This window comes from Botryllus schlosseri, chromosome 3 (assembly GCF_051294905.1).
Source record: "Botryllus schlosseri isolate E-star chromosome 3, Bs_hap1, whole genome shotgun sequence".
NCBI lineage: Eukaryota > Metazoa > Chordata > Ascidiacea > Stolidobranchia > Styelidae > Botryllus > Botryllus schlosseri.
In genome coordinates this window covers 3287735-3308522 of record NC_137238.1, presented here as the reverse complement: position 1 = coordinate 3308522, position 20788 = coordinate 3287735, and the positions used below count along the sequence as shown (strand labels likewise).

Sequence of the window (20788 nt, the reverse complement as noted above, 5' to 3'; positions counted from 1 at the left end):
CATAAACGATAACACACTGTCCACTTTGACGCTACGATTAAAAAAACTATCAACCAAGGTCGTGCATTTGCTCATCCAATTCAGAATAGACACGATGTTTCTTGGCGTGCGGCATGAGCGCCTCCAAATCGAATTGTGCGACAAGATCACGTTTTTATTCTCTGGCGTCGCTTATATATTCGTCTCATTACATTACTAATAAGGTAAATTGTTCAGCTCACATAAGGCATCCCGTTTTGCGACATGCATGGTTTTTATTCTTTTTCGAACCACACAATCGGCCATCGTTGTTGTGCTGAAAACGAAATAGCGGGTATTACCCGTGATCAAGTAATTACGGATTAAGCGCGGATTAAGCACCCAGGTTTGGTGCCTATGTAAGAACATTGAACATGGTTACTGGTTAGTTGGAAAATGTAGTGCCAACGAGGAAAGATGTCTTAATCTTGTGAACGATTATCGTAAGATTATGTGAATTCAACCATTAGTAAAAGCACAAGCATCTTATGAAATAATTCGGAGCCGGACCTACCGTCCAAACAACCGGCTCCGGTTCCACCTGAATTTTATGTAGAGCTCCGCTGAAAATGCACGGCTCCGGGGCTCCGGCTCCAAAGCCCTGGTGAGCTCATTCTCAAAAGCATGAGAACGGCAAGTACAGCGAGCTTCGTTCCTTTCGCACTATAGGCTACAGTTCTTCTGTAACATGCTCAGGAAAACCAGAAATTACATTAGAAATATCTTGTCCAAGTCTGCTCAGCGGTACAGAACTTCAATATATAATTAAAAATATATTCATATTGAAGACAGCGCAGTGGTAACGATAAGCGCTCGCCAGATTGGTTCGATTCCCGTCGGAGGTTTATCTGGGCTCCTCTTCCCCCACCGTTGCCGTCCTTGCGGCGACAAAAAGCCCAGAACAAGACCCGGCGAAATGAAACACTCACAAGGAATGGAAAGAACTAGTAGAAAGGGGCCGCGGCTTCAAAAAAGATCAACATCGAAAAGAACTGGGACATCGGGCACTCTAGGCCGAGGTGGATGTTAGAGTAAAGGATCGCTACTGATGCGTGTCGTTCGACATCCTCCTATCTGTTCACGATATCGCATTGTGTCTTATCGCACCGTACATTGTGTGTGACTTGTTCAGACAAAAATATAACCCAACGATGTTATGTTATGTTAGACTTCAACTCTATCGCTCCCAGCGCTGCCTCAAGTTGCTTTGCTCAGCGCGCTTGAACAGAATCAGACCGCTGTGGAATTCTCGAAATATGCTATGCACTCGCGGCTCTGCTAGGCTACTGTATCTCTGAACCGCTGACTACTTTTCTGCTCGCGATCAATGATCATGTTTATTGTCGTGGCAACGAGCGAATTCATCAAATCCGATACGGCCGACTTCGTTTTCGATGATGGACGGTGGAGACGCAAAACGTATATGTGTGAATTAGAAACACCGCTGTAAAAGTGTGCACGGTATGCCTATGGCGGTACAACTGCCGACATTTTCTTCAGCTTGATTCTCTCTATTTTCCCAGTCGGCGACTTCGGGATCGAGCTCACGAATCGCACTCCGCCCCGCAGTTGCTTGAAATCGGCCAAATTTCCTTAAATTACAAATTACAAGCGTGAAGATACTAACTACCGACCGAATTGGTCAAAGCACTGAATTTAGACTCAAGTAGACCTGCATCTAGGAATAGCGATTATCATGGCATGTCAGAACGACTCTAAGTTGAAGCCGGAAACACGAGTTTCGGGAAATAGCCTACTGAAGTAGGCCTTTGTAGTTTGAAGATATATATTGGGGTCAGGCCGGTCCAGGCTTCCTAAATTGCAAGATTCCCCTTGATGACGGAGGTGGAACTGGCGATTTAGACAGTTCACCCTACGAAATTTTAAGAGTAATGTCCAGAGGTGGTCAGTAACGAAGTACTTCTACTTTTTCGAAGTACTCAAGTAGTTTTCCTCTACTTCTGGTACTTACTCAAGTAGAGCTGATTTTCGCTACTTCTACTTCTACTTCGTAATATTTTGTGATCTACTTACTTACTTTTCGCTATTTTCAGTTTGTCAAGTAGAAGTAGTTCAATCTTCCAATCAGGAATATAGCCTGAGGAATTTCGGGGCTGTTTTCATGGAGCATCCACATTTAATTTTCATAAAAGTTAAGTAAAGCCCAGAATTTTCGTCGCGCTTCGCGCGCAGTGGATGCGGCGTTACCAGTATGATTTCACGAAAGTATCGATGAATATAATTTAGGTAGCGGGTTGGCGTGATTCCGTTCACACAGGGATATCTAGAACTAGATATCCCTGCGTTCACACCACATTGTCGCCCTTCGCCCATATGAAATAATTCATCACAGTACATATGGCTCATCATATCGTTTGAAACTGATTTTTCGCAATCTATCATTTACTTGCCATATCGTAATCTAGCATGTCCATGGCACGTCATAACCTGGAAAAGTGAACTCTGACATTTTTGTTAGTTTTAGTGCTGTTTTAGCATGCCGCCTTTGAAACTTTCTGGACTGAAGGCATGAAAAACGTGTTTCGCTTTTAGAAGTAGTATTGTTTTATTTTCAATTCCCAGTATCATATACTTTGAGTTATAATTATCAGTTCTTTTGTCTGGATAAAATACATGTTGAAGTATAAAAGCAAGTGTAGTAATGCCTTTAATTTCCGGAAATAAAGCTACACAATACAGCTTTTTTACGGTCCCCCATATTTTTATCAATGTTTACTAATCGCGCAAAGTGTTCACACCGTATCCTATACAACTTCTCCGTATTGTTCTTCGACTAAACTACGGGCCTTATAATATGGGGGATGGCGCCATACCATGTTATTTTCTAAAACGTACTGTTCAAGAAAACAGAGGATAAGTATCGCATTTCCATAACAATACTATCATTTTCATCCTATGATGTGGACGAATGCTTATGCTATCGTAAACTGGATACCTGCTGGTATGCATCAATATGAATCAAGCTGGTCACCTTTCGCATAGCTCAATTTGCACCTTTTTACAATCCATGCGAACGAATTAGGATCGTTTTCACAACTACTTACTTACTTGAGTACTTTTAAAGTTAGTAATTTCTACTTCTACTTCAAGTAGTTTTAGGTTGCTTATGGAAGAAGTACTTCTACTCGTACTTGAGTAGATTATTTCGTCGCTACTTCTACTTCTACTTGAGTAGCTTTCTTGACTACTTTGACCACCTCTGGTAATGTCTTCCTACCACCTCTGACTACAAAGCACATTGAGCAGTGGTCGGGAACCTATAGCTCGCGAGTCATATATGACTCTTTTGGGTAGAAGACATGGCTTTTTGCCAAATATTTATCTTTGTACGGAATTGATCAATATTGCAGCAACTTGTTGGTAAATTTTCATCACAACCAGAATAATCATCCTCTTTACAGAGGTAAAGACAATGCTGCCTCCAGGTTTAGGGGCTCGGACCACTCTTCAAAATCCTCGAATTTAAGTTGCTGTCGCGCCGACGACCAATATCACTCGCGAATTCGATGTACCCGACTCGAAATCTTGGATTGTACGATACGTTGACTTATCACGATATGACGATGCAGATTTCAAATAGCACTGTCTTCCTGGTCTACGGCGCGAAATGAACTGCCGTGGACCAGTGTTGGGATGACTCGAGTCATGACTTGACTCGAGTCAGACTCGAGTCAACTTTTTCGAATGACTTGACTTGACTCGAGTCACTTTGCAAAAATGACTTGACTTGACTTGACTCGGCGCTTCAAAAATGTGGATTGACTCGTGACTCGGAGCAAAATTTACGAGTCAATTTCGAGTCATCAAGTAAACGGTATCGACTAAATCAATGTATTTTGTGCATTTTCGGATTATTCACGACACGCCGTTGTAACTTTTGAGAGCAACCAGTCATTCACTGATTGTACGTTTCACTAATACTACATTGTTACATCACAAATACACTGACCCATACGAAATGATCACAGCTTGCGTTGTCGTAGTAGCAGATTAATTTAACAGCAAAGTATCGCTGGTTATTGGACGGCTCTGTCCTTACATTGCACGTCGCTCACCTTTACCAACCCTCTTGTATGATTTAAATCTAACAAATATATTTTATGCATTTATATCCTCACGGATGTGTATAGATGGCTAGTGTATTGTACGATATCAATTTCGTTCAGCTTCTCGAGGCTTCGTATTCGATCCTATATTTTGGCTGATAATAAGAGAATGTAGCATGTAGCTCAGAGTTGTCAAACTCAACTGACGCCGCGGGTCGAATTCAAATATACAGATCACTCGCGGGCCGCACCAGTCAAATGATTCCAAAATATTACCAACTCTTAACTCAATATATGCACTTTTTCGCATTCTCGGAATTGGGTGTTAATGTCAACGATTTTCTCCTGACGATAACTACAATCACAACTCCGCTGTCGGGTTGTTATAATGTGGTCTATGAACAATGAACATACTCGAAATTTGCTATATTGAAGGACTATTTGTTATTAGTATTTCTTACTACAAATTCGAGAAATGTGTTGGATAAAATTTTTCAACCTATACTCAGAATGTTTTCGCGGACCGAATGAAATCATTTGGCGGATCGTATGTTTGACACCCCTGATGTAGCTATAGAGTTACTTTCTTATTTTATTAGCAGTTTTACGTGTGCGTGAGCGATACAACGCATTTTTGCATGAATATTTAACTTTATATTCGTTATTTGATTCAAGATCAATGACAAATTGATCTCTTTAACACAGCTAGTAAAATATAATGAATTTGAATGATCACTCATACTTCGAAAATTCAATTTGACTTGAATTGTGACTTGACTCGTGACTTGACTTGACTTGACTTGACTCGAGTCACCTCCAAAAAACGACTGACTTGACTTGACTCGAGTCACCTTTGAAAATCGATTCACTTGACTTGACTCGAGTCAAAATGTGCGATGACTCGAGATGACTCGTGACTCGAAGGTAGTGACTTGATCCCAACACTGCCGTGGACGTTACATTCACTATTATAAACTCAAATTACAGACAACGTCATAGCTATCCACGTTCGCGATTGGTAAGTAGCTCCGTTAGTACCCGCGATAAAATGTAGGCGCGTAGCGCAACGTTATATGTTACCACCGAATAGTCTGAGAATTGAGAAGTCGACCAGTATTTAGATTTTCGGAATCGTTACAGTTACATTCGATTAAGATCAGTTATAATACATTGTAAGCTATTTACGATGAATTGCGTTACCAATGGTGAGGCTTGGCCCGTCAGTGCCTCAACTCACGTTTCGCGCTATATTTTCGAACAATAAATGTCCAAATTGAGTAATTTTGGGAGAAAAATGTTCGAAATCTTGTCATTCATGAACACAGACAGAAAATACCAATAGTAATTGAATGTTTCACAATTTTCGTTCACTCATCTTTACTTATATCTACCCTGACCCGACGTCACTGATGTATCACAGCTTAGAGTGTGTAGCAGTGCTGGGATGACTCGAGTCACGACTTGACTCGAGTCCGACTCGAGTCACCTTTTTCGAATGACTTGACTTGACTCGAGTCACTTTTCTAAAATGACTTGACTTGACTCGGCCCATCAGAAATATGGATTGACTCGTGACTCGGAGCAAAATTCACGAGTCAATTTCAAGTCATCAAGTTGTCGGTGTCGATAAAAATCACTGAATATTGCATATGCTCGGATTGTTCGTGACACGCTGGTGTAACCGTGAGAGCAACCAATCATTTAATGATCGTGCGTTTTACTGAGCCCCCATTGTTCCCTTACAAATAAACTGACCACAAACGAAGTGATCGAAGCTTACAGCTTACGTCGTCGTAAACTAGTATAGTAAAGTAATTAATCTCTGTTTTTACCTTAATCAAACCTCTTGTTTTATTTAAATTGAATTCGGGTATAGTTCACATAGTCCTCAACCATTGGCGCAGGCTCGAATTGCATCATATCGATTTGTAAATGGGTAATGTATTGCATCCTATCAATTCGTATCTATTCTCAATTTTGGCTGGTAACTATAAACTGTGGTTTAGCAGTTCTACGTATACGTGAGAGATACAGCGCCTTCTTGCGTGTATACTTACTTCTATATTCGTTCATATTTTCATAATCAATGACCACTCAATCTGTATTTCAGACAGCTAGCAAAATGCAATGACGTTATCATGCCCCATACTTCGAAAAGGCAACTTGACTTGAATTGTGACTTGACTCGACTTGACTCGAGTCACCTCCGAAAATCGAGTGACTTGACTTGACTTGAGTCACCTTTGAAAATCGATTGACTTGACTTGACTCGAGTCGAAATGGGCAATGACTCGAAATGACTCGTGACTCGAAGGTAGTGACTTGATCCCAACACTGGTGGGTAGACACATATATACTGCTGTAGTGACCATGTTTAGCCCCACCTGCGCACGTGATCATGAGTTCTCCCATTTTAAGGAGCATAAGGACAAACCTGCGTTCCCGTAACTCAAGTTTCGCATGCCTAAATAAGGCAACCAGCATGATTAGTAGGCCTACGAGTTTTTACAGAGAAAATGTGGCGCACACGCGACGAATTCAATGTAGTGAGGTCGAATTAGTGCTACGATGACGTCACGGAATTTCAATTGTGACGTAACAGTTGATTGACATGTATGGCTCTTTGGGAGTTCACAAGGAAAATATTGGGCCATTATGAGAGAGCGAGAGAGTCTTTATTTTTCATCAAACCAAAATACATAACACACGGCAGTTGTGGTGGTACAGAAAATATGCATGCACAGTATTCGGTATTAGATAGGAATGATCGATAAGACCGTGAGGGTCATCTAGTCTGATCACACTCTTTAGACAAGAAAAGGTTCCTGACCCCTGACATAGAGAATCTCAAGCCTTACTATTGACAATATCGTGCACGTCCTGAATCGAAAGAGTTCCGTCGGCGGGCACCACGAATGCTATCGGTATTTCTCCGCACATAGCGTCTGGTATCCCGACAACACCCACGTCTGAGACTCCCGGATGTTGAATGATTACCGACTCCAACTCGGCCGGAGATATCTGTCGGGACGAGAAAAGAGGTTAGATTGCGAACTCGTCATTGATTCCTTAACTGCGAATGCGAAGTTGCAATATCAAGTGCGGAAAATAAATAACTGGGGCTGTGCAATATAGACCACCGTTCATCAAGACAGCATAAGAGTAGGAGTGATGGAAGTTTAAATATGTACCTTCTATGCGACCACAAAAGAAAAAAATGCCAGTTCTAAGTTCCGTTCAAGGTAATTCTGTATATTTTACACCGTACCTATGGCATTGCCTTTGCGACAATGTTGTGGGCAGAAATGTCATTTCCACTAACGCGCGTAGCTTTGCACCACATGCTTAGTATGCTGCCATTGCTACGATACGACCACTCGAGGTTTCAAGACTTCCAAAGTGACACAATAGTATCGAGACGGTAATTCTCGTTGATAGATTAACTCTTATTGGGAAGCAGTAACATGCGATTCCGAGAAGTGTTCCAGAACTATCAGCAGCGAGAAAACCTTGTGCGAAAAGGACTGCCCGTATGCTTACTTCGATATATACACACATTGGTGTTTAATTGTCCGTAGGCGCTTAAATGTCTGGCGCCAAATTTTCCTGTCCTGACAATCTGAACCTCACAAGACAAATGCAATCCCGCAGAGACAAATTATTTGCCGCTAGAGCAATACCAATTTGAAATCGCGTGCGTCTTTTAGTTTAGTACGTTTGGGCGATTTTCAATATCTTTTGACATAACCGACAGGGGTCACGAAAATCACCATGTAACGAAGTCATTATACCTTCGGACCCGCCCTACAGTTTCCAAGACACCTCACTCAGTTCTACCGGTAAATCTGATTACGAGTGCAGAGAGAGGATAAGTAATTGATAGCAATATATATATATATATATATGCAATTCCCGATCATATTGACCGATTCAATCATGAATAATGGAAATTTTTCGCGCACGCCGTGGTTTAGCGTCATAAACTGTCCCACTACACAGTACAACAAAACTCGTTAATAAGTAGCGGTAAAAACGTACAGGCTGAAGGGGGTCTGGGGCGCGAAGCCCCCGAAGTTTGGTTTATCACACTATGGGGGCCCCAAGACCAATTTTTTTTGGGAGGGGAGCTGACGAAGTGCTGTTTCGGTCCTGTCCGTAACCAATGGTATATAGAAGGTATAATGAGGTTAACCTGCAGTGTCTTGTACTTGATAACTTCCTTTATTCGAGCAGTAATGCAGAGATTTCCTTTTTGGTCGATCCATCCCATATCCCCAGTCCTCAGCCATCCATCTTCATCATATAATGTAGCAGTTGCCTCGGCATTTTTCAAATACCCTTTCGTGACCTTGTGTGAGGAGAAGAGTGTAAACCAAGTGTGGTAATATATAACGTTTGCGAAATTGATGAAGACCTGTTTGGGTAATTCATACATATCCTAGGCTATGCGACTGCGACTGCGACGCGTCAACCGCATCTATAGGCCTACTTTCTTGAGTACTTTTACGACAGTCATTTTCTATGCTTACACTTTAAGTATAGTCATGGCATGTCTTGGAAATGACTATTTCACTTTGTAATTGAGTAGACATTTACGACGGTACTTAACCTCTGTACTTGAGTAGCAACGCTCACTATAATTTGACCGCCTCTGTCCGTTCATGATCCCGTATAGCAGTAGTCGGGAACCTATGGCTCGCGAGCCATATATGGCTCTTTTGGGCATAAGATATGGCTCTTTGCGAATTTTTTATTTTATTTTTGCCTAATTTATCAATATTGCAGCAACTTGCTATTAAATCTTCATCACGACCTGTATCATTATTCCTGTGACAGTTTAAACATATATTTGAAAGGTTAATTCAGTGGCGTATTCAGAGTTAGGGGCACAGATCCCCTTTTCAAAATTCTAAAATTCAAGTTGATGTCGCGCTGGCGACCAATACCATTCCTGAATTCGATGTACCTGCCATGAAATCTTGGATTGCACAACGCAGTTTTCAAATACATATTGTCTTCCTGATCTTCGGCGAGATATGAACTGCCGTGGAAGTTCACAATTAAAAATTCAAATTACAAACAACGGCATAGCTATCCACGTTCTTGATTGATAACGTAGCTTTGTAGTCGTTGTTAAAATGTAGGCGTGTGGCTCAACGTTATGTTACCGCAAAATATTTTGAGAATTGTAAAGTCGAATCGGAATCAGTGCGACAATTACATTCGATTATTATCAGTTAATATAAATTCTATGATATTTACGATTAATTGCGCTATCACAGGTAAGGTATGGTCCGGACGTGCCTCACGTCCCCTCTCACGCTTTATTTTCGAACAATAAATTAGCAAGTTGCGTGACTTTGGTAGTAAAAATGTTCAAAATCTAGTAGACTGGGGATGCACTGCCCTACGTGCCTCCCCTAACCCCACCTCACGGACGCATCACGCATTACAGTGGGTAGCCTATGTATACTGCTGTTATGGTGAGCATGTTTGGATCCACCTGCGTATGTCATCATGGGGCCTCGCATTTACGAATAGCATCAAGACGAGCCTACGATCTCGTATCACTGACGGAAGTCTCAAATTTTGTATGAAGCTTAACCTCAACAATTATCAACAAGCAGACTACAAAGCCATCAGGAATACCATGTAACACCACCAAAAGACGCATTGCCTGTAAAAAGCGTGTAAAAAGTAGATTAATACTTTTACTGGTGTCTACGTCTGTTGGAAATCTAAATGTTAATTGTCTTAAGCTTCGAAAAATATCATATCCGTCCAAGTGCAATGTAATTTAAAATATATAACTTGCAAAATATCCATGTAAATCAAGTTTCGTATACTCATTACTCATATAAGTCAACTAGCATGATAAGTACGAGTTTTTACAGAGAAAATACGGTGCAAATGACGAATCTCACGTAGGTATTTCGAATTTGCGCTACCATGACGTCACGATTTATCGATTGTGACGTAATAGTTGATTGACATGTATGGCTCTTTGGGAGTTGAAATGGGAAATATAGGGTCAATTTGGCTCTTCGGGTGAAAAAGGTTCCTGACCACTGCCGTATAGCGAATACCATATATTCTATCTAGCAGAAAAGACAGTCAAACAAGCCTATGAGTTACACTGGGTGCAAATATGATATCCAATACGCTTCACAGTCTGAACAAATTCACCTGCTATTATTTCGTTCAAATTTTGGTCTTACCTGAGGACTGCGAACGCGAATCTCCCCGGTAGCACCGTGTTCGCATTCTTTTCCAGTTTCCACGTCAGATATCTGCGTATTAACGTAAATTACTAGACTACAACGCTTACGATTCAGATTCAAACAAAGTTACCTTCACTTCTACGCCACATTCTATTTTACCAGCGGCTCCCATTGGATCTGCTTCTGTAATCGGTCCGTAAGATATGAAACCGGCCTCAGTCATCGCGTAACCTGAATACATCATATCAGGCCCGCACTATATACGTGTCTCTGTACTGCATGCCATTGTGACATTAGCAATATACATTGTCAAAGAGTGTGCGTGTATTCACACTCTGAAGAAGGTATACGGAAACAAAATAACCTCTGAATTATACTGCGGTATAAATCAAACGCAACATTAAATCCAAAAGATGCTTGACAAATTACAATAAGTACAAATGAAGTACGAAAGAACTTACGCACGCAAAGACGCCGGAAAGCATAGGCCGACGTAGGCACATATGATTTATAACCATGCTTTTTTGACTTTTTCGTAAGTGCTCAAATGTCCGATTTATTGAGAACTTTGGTTAAATATACGGCAAAATTCGACTGAGATACAGTAAATCAGCACTGAAGCAACGGTCTGGCGGCTATTTCGGGAGCTGAGCCGGAAAGCTGACCTTTTTTTTAGTCAACCAACTGATAATGTGAATGAAAAACTGTAATTCGGGGTTTGAACCGGTAAGTTGACCTATTTTTTAGTCAACCGCTCACGAAGTGGGAAAAATTCACCCATGTTTCAGGATTTTCCTCCGGTATTGCAAGTCTGAAAATTTTGTAAAAGAGTCCTCTTTTCAGATTTCCAAATTATGGTAACCATACTCTACAGCAGTGCTTCCCAACCGGTGAGTCGCCAAGCTATTTGATGTGGGTCGCGATGAGTGTTCTAAAATTTCAGTTATCTATAGTTAATTCGCCAGATATGCTAAACACTTTATCTTGTCACGATTAGACGGCTAAATACCCGCTCTCCTCTAAATTATTTTTGCGCCCATAAGTGCCGTAATCCACGTTCCCGTGTTCATAATAATTAATTTTATGACAATCAATTTGATTGGTGCGTGAAGTTGGACAGTGTGATTTTGTGCATGCCTTAAAATCGGAATACATTCCTTTCTCCGAAGGCTTTGAGAAGTAGTGAGATATTTGTAATATCCTGATTCTCGCTACAAGCTACGTGAATTCACAAGTTATGCCTCACAACGTGAGTTGTGAAGACCGCTTATATCAGGGATATCTATCTCTAGATATCCGTGGCTCATGTACGTTGCCGCTCGCGCTCACAGTAGTGCAGTCATCTTGCTTTCTCGCATTGTTTCTTAGTACAGATGTAATTGGGATTATATACTAATAAATCTTCTGCTGGAATAGTCTGTCTGTCATCTCTTATCAGCATCAGAATACGAGACTTATTAATAGCGTAGTGGTATAATCCACAGTTGCAACACCAATGGATTGCGGGTTCGAGTCCGACCGAGGTTGACTCCAGAATTCCTTCCTAAGTGTTAGAGGTTTATCTATTTCCACGTCTTCGGTCACGCGTTTTGGCCTATCATCCTAAATTGACTATATAATGCGTCGTGCGAACGGATTCATATATGTACAATACGGTCGTCGAGTTAAAACAAGCTTTGGAATATTCGCCGCCGGCGTTCACATTTACTGTTGGTTATCTATCGTCCCGATATGTTCATGTTTGCAGATACGCGTGGAGACGTTAGTGATCTCTCTGGCAGATAACGACTGCAGCAGTCACTGATATTCGAGAGTATAATCGTCCCCAAATATTGTCCGGTATTTTAAACGATATGCCCGCAAGACATTTACAGACATTCCGTCAGAAAAAAAGTCGTTAAGCGACTGTTGTGTTCCTGATTAGTATCTGCAGCACGATGATTTCAAACTCACTTGAAAGCTGCTGGCTCTTCGACAGCGCGGAATAGTTTGACATAGAGTCAGGTTTGAAATCGCCAAGCTGAGAGCGTATACTTGGCGTTCGGCATGAGGTCTGTGGCAAGTTTTATAATCATGACAGCAGTCGCGTTTGTCGCTTTCAGGTTCGTCTGTAGCACCGAACCGCATCAACCGGAAATCAGACATGCAGCGGTGTGGCCTCTCCAGTCATCCCAATACGTTGCGGTTCCAAGAACTCCTTATTATTATGGATCGACTACACGCAGGCCACAGAGCCGCTTAGAGAGGTGGCTTCCACTTATTCCGGGGCCTTTCCCAACGACCTCACCTTTCGGAGTGGTTCGGATGCAACAACCCTGCAGGCGCAATATGCGTGCGAGTACTGCCCTCCATCTTAGTTGCGTAACATGCTCTGTCTCATTTTCACAATTAATAATAATATTAAAGAGATGTGATAATATTATGCTTGTTGAAAACTAGGACGTCGACATCTTCGCGCAAAGCCCGAAATCTTTTATGGTGAATTAATGAAATCGGTTCATCATATTTTGTCACTTGTATATTGAAACTACGTTTTCATTATCAGTTTTACCGGTAGAGATAATAGTAGTGGTGTCATCAAACTTTCAGGGGGCGCTTAATTATACATCTTCAACATTTATTGCTGTTACTTCATGACTGGCGGAAAAAGCTGTCGCCATTCAAAAGATCGCTCACACGCAAGGTCGTAGCGCCAAGTAGCTAGAAATTATTTACGAATTTAGGAAGCTCCCACGTGGGAACACCTCGCAGAACCGTACATCCTTCCATGGGCAATCTTATCACTACCCTTTTATACATACGATTCTTAGACGCACCCACACACATACTATGGAAGCTTCCAGTTGCTATAGCTTGTATTTGGCGATCGTTTCTCGGACGAGCCCAAATTGCTGACATTAGGGGATGAACAATCGGTGTGAATTTCGGGCCTAGTTGCGCGGAGCGTAAATTTTTTCTTTAATAAATGGAATCTATCCTCGCCATCTCATGCGCGTAATCGGTGTCTTTAAAAAAGCCTAAAAGTGTGCCGCGCTACAAGTCGGCAGTTACGGAATAAGAATGAAGAATATCGGTCTGGTGTAAATGACCATTGACCATAGTCGTCGACAAACACCATGAATACCACAAACAAACAAACAAACAAGGCTTTGAGAGCGTTAATTTGAAAATGCAATCATGCCCGATTATAAGCAGCTAACAGTTCCGGCGACGCAAGCTATACTCGGAACCCCTTTGAGTTCGACGTAAAAGACGAATTACTGCTTGATTGCGCGCTTTCTCGTTTGCAATCTTCTATCTCGCATAGTCTTGTCTAAACTCGATACATTCGTTTGCTCGAATTGTCGTGGAAGTTCACTTTTAGGCATCTAGTTGGACTTGTTACTCAAACGAATCATGGTGCGTCGAATTACGTTCTCATTAGTTCGACCATACATCTCATAGTAGGTCGCACAATGAAACTTGCGTTACAGGATGGGTCGTAAGCTGAAAAATGTTGCTAAGCACTGCTTTACAGCAAAGTTCTCAAAACATGCGGCTCGCGCACTGATAATGATGGCCTGGCCCAAGTCAACATAACTGTATCAGTACAAGCCTGCACCACGAACCATTTATAAAAAAAAAGTATTAGAAGAGAGGTCATACATGTATTATTACGTTGTGTTCGAGTTAGTTGATAGAGTTATTCCTGTGATTAATTTTCATACATTTTAATACAGCTATATAGTCAAGTATCCTATTTGACACCTGTCTTCTACTAAATAGAAAATTGCATCATACGCAAATACTATTACCCGCAACAAAAGTGACACGGTATCTCTTCCTCATTTGTTCTATAGCAGCGGATGCGATTGGAGCTCCAGCGCAGATGATCATTTTCAAGGACGACAGATCGTAATCTTCCGCGTCTTTCGCATTGATCATTTCAATTACCGTCGGCGGGAAGCAGGTCGCCACAGTTATCTGACAGGGAAGCGTACAAATTGACCAGATTTACAGATAACGGGTGATTCTATATGAAAACTTGCACCACTAACTTAGACTGTTGTTCCGCGACTGCTTCCAATTTTACTCAACAGCTTTCGAAGTCAAAAAACTTAGAACACTGGTCGGCTGCAAATGTATTGCTAGCCGATCTGATATTCATGGTGCTTATAACCATGAGTAGGCTGATATACAATATAATATAACCACAGTAATGCAAATTACAAAACATACTATTGTATTGTAGCCGACCAGCGGTACTCTTCATATGGGGAATATTCCACTTGACAGCAGCCGTGAAATTGTAACTCACTCGATATTTCTCAATGTCTTCGAACAATTTCTGTAACACAAACTCCTTCTCCATGATTATTCTTCTTCCGATGAGTATATTGCCTAAAATGCTTTGAAATCCCCCCGCGTGATACATGGCCCGGTCGGCGTAGAACGTGCCTCCTCCGCCTGTGTAACTGACGAGCGAAACGCATTCAAACCGCAAAATAACGAGTCGAAAAAGTTTTGTAACATTCCGACTTACAATTGGGACTGGATCGTTAAAAGCAGAGCTGCGTGAGCAATCAACGCGCATTTAGGGGGTCCTGTTGTTCCGCTGGAATACGGTGCGATGACGAGGTCGTTTTGTGGGTCAATATCGACTTCCTTTAATGTTTCTGTCAGACATTTGTGGTTAGAGTGGGTAAAATCGAAAACTTGACCGATTCGTTTCCGAGTCGAGTGCTACCGGCCAGAGGATGGACGCAGTTGTAGTCATCAGTGATAAGCAAATAGAGGTAAAGTCATAAATTTCTACTCAAGTGCAAGTATAGAAGTAACTACTTGCAAGACTGGAAGATATGGTAGGAACAAATCGAGTGCGCATGAGTGCAGGGCATGGTATGGTAGAATATTTCAGTATCACTCATTAGGACGTTAAAACAGTATTAACAGTATTAATGATGTGGGAAGCTCAAATACGCATGCCTTTTGTGTGGACCAATAAGAATATGATGTCAACTCTACATTAAATTAGAGATAACTTGGTGTTTTACCGACCATATCCATTTCATTGTACTTTGTGACAATGTTGTGGCGACATATAGCGTAGTTGTACAGCCCACCGCTGCAACACCAAGACACCGCTTACACCGTTAAGATGGCGTGTAGGAGCCTATATAGATAAACCTTCAACACTTAGGTAGGAATTCTGGAGTCCGACCGATGTCGACTCCAGAATTCCTACCTAAGTGTTGAAGGTTTATCTATATAGGCTCCTACACGCCATCTTAACGGTGTAAGCGGTGTCTTATAAAAGCCTAGGAGTGGGCCGTGCTACACGTCGGCAGCTAGAGAATGAAAAAAGAAGAAATTGGCCTGGTGTAAATGACCATAGTAGTCGACAAACACCATGAATACCGCAAACAACAACAATCTGAATGTAAATGTGAATGTAAAGGTTTGAAACCATACACTTGCCCCAGACGTTTTCAACATGTCATATAGCACGCCCAATCACTTCACGGAACTAAAAGTCTCGTTTGAGGTGTACTTGAACGAATCGAATGGGTCAAACAATCATTACAGGACTACTTCGAATGGTATAAATATGTCAGTCATTTAAAATGACTCACGCTAACCTTAACCTTAGACCTTGCCATAACACAACCGAATCTGACACCTCCACTTAACCCAAAGAAATATGTTTACCTGGTTTCGCTTTTGCCAGTATTTCATCGACAGTTACGTATCTTTTACTTTTTCCAATTACAAAAATATGCTGAAACAATGTAATGATTTATTAATATAACACATTCCACGCATCATCCGGATGAGGAGGATATTCACTAACTAAAAAGGTGGCCAACTAAATAGGCTTAGGTCCATATGGATCAAGTCAGTGGTAGGCCTACTACCAAGTGCCTTATTCTGTCTTTTCAGCCATATCAGTTGATTCAATGAGTTATATATATAGTACACCGATTGAAATGGGACTACAACCATGCAGTGATTTGGATTCTGTTCATGCGGATGACACACTTATCATAACCCACAATGATATCAGGCATATCGCATTGTAACTATTGCGTATTTATCTCATTTGCACCAAGTCTCGTGGGTGTGAAAGTCGAATGTTTTGCAGGAAAGCGTTGCAAACATGATTTACAATTCACACTGGAAGAGCTTCTTGGAGGTACAGAACTTCAGTATACAATCAACAAGTCAACAAAAGGAGTTCGTGTATCACCGAAAAATAGTACATTGAACACCCTCTCTTTCATGCTGGTGACGTCATATTTTGTGATACGATTGTTGATATAGGCCTACAATGTTCTTTCCAATTCTCTACTAGTTGCTGACGATTACCCCTGACGAGTGTCAGCCGATAATATTCGGGTTCATTTCAATATGAATAAACTATTCAATTATATATTGAAATTCACACTGGAAATGAAATCTCGGAGATTTCCCTATATTTCCACCATATCACATGGTGCAAATCGACTCAGTGGCGTTTTTGGGCCGTTACTGAGCCTTAATGAGTTAACTATAGCAATAAAATTGGACCCATATGCATGGAACGAAGTTATAGTCATGTTTAGTGATATCGAATATTTCACATTCATATTATACTGATTTTCCTCACTTTTAACAGTTTCTGGTTGCATTTTCAAGTACCAGTACTGATAGATGAAATGCCGACAGTGTCGTTACTCGAGTAAAAGTCGATTCAGTGCACAGATAAACTCAAGTCGAGTTGAGTCACCAAAAATAGCGACTCGAATCGGACTCAAGTCGAGTCACGACTCGAGTCATTATAACCTTGTTGCTTACTAGTTATAGCCTGGCTGTTTGTAATGTTTTATTTTACTTGCCCGAAAAAATGAAATTATTACCTCGAGAAATGGGAGTTTCTTCTTCACTGCATCCAATCTGGCAAGCCGGTCCTCGTCCACAAAAACCGCTCTTGGCCTGGTAATGCCGAATTCATAAAGGATTTCGTCTTTAAATAATGTTAACATTAATCATTATCTCAACACAGCTATTCGCTCGTATTACTTTCTTGGTAAAAATCTTTGCAAGGAGTCAGCACAGCTCCAGACCCAATTACTCCGATCGTCAGATAGGCGAACTCGAGACTGTTTGCTGAGAAAATCGAAACGTAGTCTCCCTTTTTGATCCCAAGACATTGTAAATAGGCCGCGCATTTTCTGGAATTCTCCAGCAATTCCCTGTATGTTATCGACTTTCCCTCGTCAGATGCGTCCACCTACGACAAGAATTGGACAACTAGAAAATGTTCAGCTTTCCCCAGATTCGAATTAAAAATATAGCTACACAGATTTTCAAATTTCATTGGCATTAGAACTACTGACTTCGCAAAAACGAGGAAATTGAATTCGACTTAGAAATAAACATAGCAATCATCAAGTTCAGTTCACATCAGATCAGAGTTTAGTTCTCAAGAGCACGAGAATGAAAAATGTCTGTACATCAAGCTGGTCTCATTTCGCACAATACAGTTATTCTCCAACATTTTCAGGAAACCAGAGATTAGGAGCGAATCGGATTAGGTAAAGGGGAAAACAAGATTTTTATTGCTACGCATCAATATCGATAATAATTATGACATGAAAACTCTGTGTGCGACCATGTCCTAGCCACGCGAAGCGCTAAATTTCTTCAAGGGTAATGAATGAATTCGGTCAAAAATAATGTCACTTGCAGGTATTGCGGGTCGCCATTATATATACCGCTGCGCTAATTTGGCAAGGATAGGATTAACCGGCGCTCGGACATATCAATATCGAAGATTTCGGCGAACATGCGTCTATCATTTTGTGCCAAGGTTTCATCGCTGACGATATTTCTGCGAGTGCACACGCGAAGTCGCATGTTGCATGACACATTCTATTCTCTCATAATTGCGAATATAGTTAGACTCAATTCTGCAAATTAGGCGTATTTTTAATCTTTGATTTTCAGACACCAATACTAAAAGAAAGAAATCAAATAAATCGGCCACAAAATATTCTACTTGATGGTCATATACAAAAATCTACGAAGATGTGGCTGGCCCCTGATTGCAATAATGTGTCGGAACTGGTATTTTAGTCGTAAATGTTCCAGCTTTCGCGGCCAGGTTGATCAAATTTTTGAAAATTCACAATAACTTTCCTGGGTAATTTATTTCTGTGATAATATGACTAATTCCGAGAATTACCTCGCGGGCCACGGGTTGGCCGCCCCTGGTCTAATTAGAACAATCTAGCTATCCAAGTCCGCCTGCGATACAATAATGATTGGTCATTTTCACACATCTATTACATTTTGCGCATCGTCAGCAAGTGTAATAGAATACATGCACTCGTATAGTTTCTACATCTACAAGAAATTAAAGATCACATTTTCACGGTGCATTGTATTTGACGCTATTCTGGGGTTTCCGTTCTAATTTATGCGTATTTATTGCAGGACACGGAAGGGCTTACAATACTACTTACAATCGCTATCTCATTTCCATAGCTTTGCAGCTTTCCCCACATTATTCCGTGTAGAGATCTATGACATATCCGCATATCTCCACCACCGTAGAATGGCATGGTTACAAATTATATATTTCTACCAATGCAATATGAAAGTATGGGAGTGAATGTGGCCAACGACAGGTTGTCTCTTATGTCTGAAAGAAAAATGCAAATGCGTCTGAATGACAGCAATTGAGATATCGTTGAGAAGTATCGAGTCTGTCCTAATGCAGACATTCTCATTTTTTGTGTGTCTGCGTACCATTTTGAAATATCTGTATATGGCTCTCCCCTCTAAATAACAATGCATAACGTGCACTCAATTGAAAGACACAACACGAAACTAAATATGTATATACTCATTTCTCCGCGACGAATGAGCTGAACCTACTTCACGAGTAAATCATTTCTTGGGTAGTGTTTTGGAAATGCACACGCGTAAATTATATTCAACGGAACGTTGGCCTATAGGACGAAGATTTTCTTTATCATGCGCATTGCGTATGCTTGAAAAGTCAAGTCACAACTGTAAATGTAAAATACTCTCCATACATATTTTTGACACTGCTGGATACGAATTTACCGTACTATATAGAATAGTCCTAGAAATTATTAGAGTCAGCAGATCATTTTGCAGTCAGATAATAATAGCACTAATCACATAACCTTCACGTAACGCTACGCTCGACTAATTAGCCTACGTAACCTTCATTGTTTATGTTAGAGCTAATCCGAGATCTGCAGTAGGCTACGTAGCAATTTACATACCCCGTTTAGAGAGACCCTGTCATTGTGTATTTAAGCTCAATATTTCCATACCCATCAAGACGTCGAAAAGCAATGCCATACTGCCAAAAGAATAGCTTATTATTGACTCGGAATACACTGCAGCAAAAGCGCAAATGTAATTCCAATCTCGGAAGAGCGCTCGACAGCTCGTTCACAAAATACGGCCAATTTCTCGGTATATAGCCACATCACACTCAAATTGCGATGCAAATTCGTCTATTGAAGGAGTTATTTTGATGCATCCGCAATTCCTCCTTTATGTGGATCTGCATAATGAGTACCTGCACTATAACGAAGGATAATATTTCACGAATCAAACTATCCTGTCACACAATTGGTCTGGATATATTTTACTGATTCACGAATGAATACAGGCAGGTTGAATGCTTATACGCTCAACCAAAAGAATATCAAGTTGCCCTATCACGTCTTCGCCCTACATATAAACGAATTGGAACTTGGCCTTGACTGTACGTCGCAGACAACCAAATGATAATTGAAAATTCAGGTTCGAATTATCCCTATAATCGAACTATGTCCTGTTCATTTAATGAGGACATTGGAATTGGAAGATAGACATTGGACATCCATCAACCTCATGAGGATCTGTGATGTAGACTAAGACCGAATTCACAAAGAAAGTGTTCACAGTGTCGCCATCTCAGTTTTAACAATACTATTTTCTATTTCGTGTGTCGTAATTTTTGGATCTGCACAATCCCTGCTCCAGTGTTGGCATATGACTATGACTTCCCGGACGCAATATAAGTTCGAAATTAGCTAAAAATACCCAGAACTGGAGTAAGTGAGTATATAGAATCGAAGTATGATGAACATCGAATTAGATGTAATAGTTCAACACATCCAAACGCACGAATATCTGAATACTTCAATGTAGGATTTCTCTATGGATGCATTCTAGTCACCTTCTAAAAAATGCGCTCAATGAATTCCGATTAATGCACGCGGACAGTGCTAGTCATTATACTTACCAATAAGTCGACGCATCTTCCTGATTTTCCTGTAATTTGATGTGATCTTCCCGATGTTATACTGCAGCGGTGGGCAAATATTTTCCTCCGCGGGCCAAATGAGAAGTAAGAAATACGTTGGCGGGCCGAGTGGAAATTTTTAGCTATATTCTCGAGCGTATTTTAATTATGTTTCTGAATTACTTTGATAATAA

The 20788-nt window shown here is 40.9% G+C and overlaps 1 protein-coding gene across 1 annotated transcript; it reads right to left on the bottom strand.

The window, feature by feature from the left end:
* Positions 1-1328: 1328 nt before the first annotated feature.
* Positions 1329-19115, bottom strand: LOC145435562 (uncharacterized). The gene is made up of 12 exons (XM_080312830.1): positions 18790-19115; positions 17345-17555; positions 17182-17288; positions 15995-16064; positions 14829-14961; positions 14604-14760; positions 14101-14269; positions 10437-10537; positions 10304-10375; positions 8278-8433; positions 6944-7106; positions 1329-1610 (listed from the first exon to the last, which is right to left on the bottom strand). The coding sequence occupies exons 1-12, from the start codon at positions 18886-18888 to the stop codon at positions 1486-1488; spliced, it is 1563 nt and encodes a 520-aa protein (XP_080168956.1). The 5' UTR covers positions 18889-19115; the 3' UTR covers positions 1329-1485.
* Positions 19116-20788: the final 1673 nt, after the last annotated feature.